The 3,906-nt window shown below is 42.2% G+C and overlaps 1 protein-coding gene across 1 annotated transcript in view; it reads right to left on the minus strand.

The window, feature by feature from the left end:
- POLR3H (RNA polymerase III subunit H) overlaps positions 1 to 3,906 on the minus strand; it is a 6,438-nt gene extending 2,532 nt beyond the window's left edge. Inside the window, exons 1-3 of the mRNA XM_005421871.3 lie at positions 3,677 to 3,906; positions 2,381 to 2,477; positions 674 to 760 (exon numbers count right to left, since the gene is read on the minus strand). Of these exons, the coding sequence (XP_005421928.1) occupies positions 674 to 760; positions 2,381 to 2,477; positions 3,677 to 3,787 (295 nt within the window). The 5' untranslated portion in view covers positions 3,788 to 3,906. The remainder of the gene's footprint in view (positions 1 to 673; positions 761 to 2,380; positions 2,478 to 3,676) is intronic.

A 3,906-nucleotide genomic window follows, 5' to 3' on the forward strand; every position in this document is an offset into this window, starting at 1 on the left:
GTCTGTGACAAAAAAGAGCTTAGAAATCACAGATGTAGTATGTTAAATAAAGACTGATATAAAGTTAGAACAGCCCCCACATCCCCCTTAGGATTTCATGATGTTGAATTTTATCAGGGAATGGACCATGCCCAAATTCAGCAACAAAAGCAGCCAAGGTAACCTTATTGTCCTAATTTAACAACTGAGCAGCAGAGCTCCCTTGTATGGAAGACTCCGAGAGGAAAGGAAAGCAACTCATCAATTATATATTCCATGACTCTGGCAGCACTTTGTGCTCACAAAGACATTTCCCTGACACGTTTTCAGGTACAGGAAATGAATATAAATTTGCACAGCACTATAGGAAAAATACATCAGACCAACACAAGCCAACAGTTCCACTTTGAAAAAAACAAATTCTGTTAACTGAAGCAAGGAAAGAAATCCAGTCCATGCTCCAGACAGGTTTGCCTGTTATTCTCAGGCAAAAGGAAAAGGGAGTGTGGACAAAACCATCAAGGTCAGGGGAAGCTGCCAGGCTCAGACTACCAATCACCCTGAGATCAGAGCAGCAGTAGAGGCCAGTAATAGCCATTAACCAGCCCACAGAGAGCATTACTCCAGCCAAAATCAGTGTCTCAACAGCCCCAAGGGCTCTGCAGCTCACGTGTCCCTAATGTCAGAAGTTTACCATGGACGCCATCCTGACTGCAGCTTTTAATCTGTCCAATCAGAATCTCATCCAGGAAGGGACGGAAGACCACGTAGCGGAAATGCACTTAAAAGAAAACACATCATTAATGTTATGTCCATGTTAGTAAACTACAGTCCTCCCACAGGGTGGCAGCCATTAAAACAAAATCCCACACCCTATATGCCCTCTAAAACACCCAGTTTCTTTTACGACTTGTTTACAGGCACTGATTAGATAGAAAAATGGGAATAAAGGTTCTGATTCCTAACTGGTTCGTACAAATTCTGGCAGCAACTGATCAGCAGTGTCCTGTTCCCAGCTCCCCAGTTTTGCAAGAAGTTCACAGAAAGTGATAAACATGGAGCATGGCCTCTGATTAAGTTATGATGGAAGCACAATGCTCACAGTCAAGAGTATCAGTTGAACTTATACTTTCTTGTAATAGTTCTGCCTTTTAGCTTTGTCTGCAATGCTGTATTTTGTCTGCAACACTGTATTTTCATTAAATGAAGTATTTTAAATCAAGTATTATCAGATAAACAAGGTTCTCTAACATAACTGGACTTTTCCTCCTAGCTAGATAAAATGTTTCTAACTAAGCATAAGGCATTTGTTATTACAAGAATGCTACGCAAAGACAATCTCAGCCAAAGGATGCTTCTGACAAATTTAACTGCAATTTAATCATTGCAGCTGTACCTCCTCAGTGCTCCTCTTTTACATAAAGCTAGGCAGTGCATTATAGAAAGAGTTATTACCAGACACAGCAGGATTTATCAAAGTGCTACCCCAGATTCTGAAAGCAGACTTTTTTCCTGAGCTCAGAGAGAAAAGTTCTCTTCTTTCAGTTCAAGGAGTAATTCTAAGTTGAGGAGCTGGATGGAGATTAAAGCAAGCAGGAAAGCCTGACATTCTCCTTCAGTATTAGAGAAGCTTTTATTTGCAGGAAATGAGTTCCACTGGAATTAAAATTTAGACAAGGGAAGGCACATATAGCCAGTGCAGTTCCCTTCTAACAGGAGATATTTCATGTGTTCAACCTATGATTCCACATTGTAAACTGAAACGAGAAAAATGCATCTCTTACCAGTTTAAACCTTTAATTTAACTTAAAAAAATGAAATTTGCTTTTATGCATTTATTTCCAGTTTTTACTCATATTTGCCAAGAGTCAAAGTAGAGAAATTAGTAATTTCTTATTAAAAGAAAATCACTAGAAATGTATGATGAACCAGATCTGTCTAAGTTTCAAAAAAAGTGTCATAAAACTTCCAGCTAGTACAGGAGCATTAAATGCTGTGCTATATGTAGAAACAGGTTTCATGTCCTAGCTAGGGAAAATAAACTTCAAAAAGAAAAAAATACCAGAGAAATGCAGACCAATTATTACAACTTATTTTCTGTGGGCAGACTTTCAGTAATTTTCAACTAAAGGAACCCTTTCCTTACCCCACATCTATGGCTCTAATTGTAGAACAGAGATGGGCTGCTGCAGAAGGCAAGAAGGACTGGCTATTTAAAGCTGTATTTGTACCCAAAAGAAAATAAGAGACTTTCACCATGTTCTTCTTGCCCTTCTAACAGGAACACAGTTAAGGCTGTGAACTTAAGGTTGTTACTGTTCCTAACAACTGAACTCAGCTTATATTTCCAGATCATCAATTAACCTTCTACAACACAATACAACTGAGGAAAAGCACTTACCCTTGGTATGTGATGCACCATCCCCAGGAAATATGTATGAATCTTCCAGCTTTGTGATATCATACAGACAGATGCAGAGCCCAACGTTGTACACCACCTGACAAAAGGAAAAAAATTCAAGAGCAGTAAATCAAGCAAGCCACCAGGTAAAATCAAGCAAACTATGGAATTCATACACTGTGCACACCTTTTCAAAAGGCAGCAACAGAGGGGTGGCAAAATGGGATGGAGTCTGTTTTGGAACACTGCCTTCAACACCACCAGCAGCGTAGGGGAACCCCAATCCAAATGAGGGAGCCCATTTTCACTGGCGCTGGAAAGAACTGGAAAGAACACTGCTACAAAGAGAAACCCTTGGGGAAATTGTCAGTGGTGAGAGAACCTGAGCTGCCAAGACAGTAAACAGCTCCCCATCATCCACCAGCCCCACAGCGTGCCCAAATGCTAAACATGTTTTTTGCTAGAGTTACAATCTCAGAAGCCTCTAGACTTGCCTTTGTCTTATATTATATTAGCTCTGGGGAGACACGAGCCAAACTCTTGGTTTCTCTGCTACTCCTGAGACAGCTTCACTGCCTACAAACTTTGAGGCATCTACCAGTCATCAGCAGAGGAAGGAAGCCTTTTGCTCTTCACAACCTGCCTGTATAATCTCCTATTCACAACTCTCGACCCCTTCAGCTTGCTCTTTTAGCTCCTTTCATATTTACAGCTGCATTTTGAGTTTTACACCTGCCCCGTGTTGAAAGCCATACACCAATCACAGTCCTGGGGCTGCACAGGGAAACTCTGACCTCCAGGTCCACCAGAAAACATTTCTTATATCCTGCACCAAAGACCAACTTCTTACTGCCACCATGTATTTCAATTACTAAGCACAGACCAAATCACCTATTTACAGCTTCATTTCTCTTCCAGTATTACTGTTCTACATGTGTTTATATAGGGTTTTTTCCTTTAAACTCCCCACTGGATGGATTAGTTTGCATTTGTTTTTCAGGCTGCATTTTGGATTCCTCCTTTTAACACAAACCAGCAGCTGCTCTCACTTCTCTTCCATGCTCCTCTGCCCTATCTGGTGTCTCAGTATCTTCCCATTACAACATCAGCCATTAGAAAAACGTCCCCTTTGAGATGATACGTGGCTGTCTCTTTGTTTACAGAGGCAGGGGATGGCCTTCACATCTACACCCCTCTGACACCTCACCCACGCACCTCAGTAGGCACAAATAAAAGGAAGGAACGCTTGGGGATGTTGTGATGCCTGCATCAACCTATACGTGACCCACGCTTTACCTTATTGGCCAATTTCTTGTTTAGCTCCTCAGCAATGGATTCGTTCAATTTCCTTTCAAACTGCCAGGGAGGAATTCTCACAGTGTCAGTCATCTCTACCAGGACAAACATGGTGCCGGGGGACGAGGAGACGCCAACAGCCTCGGGAATGGGAGGGCTGCGAGCACCGGGCTGGGAAGGGAGCGGAACGTGTGGCTCGGAGCCCGGCGGGGCAGTGTCCCGGCTGTCCC

Source organism: Geospiza fortis, unplaced genomic scaffold (assembly GCF_000277835.1).
Source record: "Geospiza fortis unplaced genomic scaffold, GeoFor_1.0 scaffold173, whole genome shotgun sequence".
Lineage (NCBI taxonomy): Eukaryota > Metazoa > Chordata > Aves > Passeriformes > Thraupidae > Geospiza > Geospiza fortis.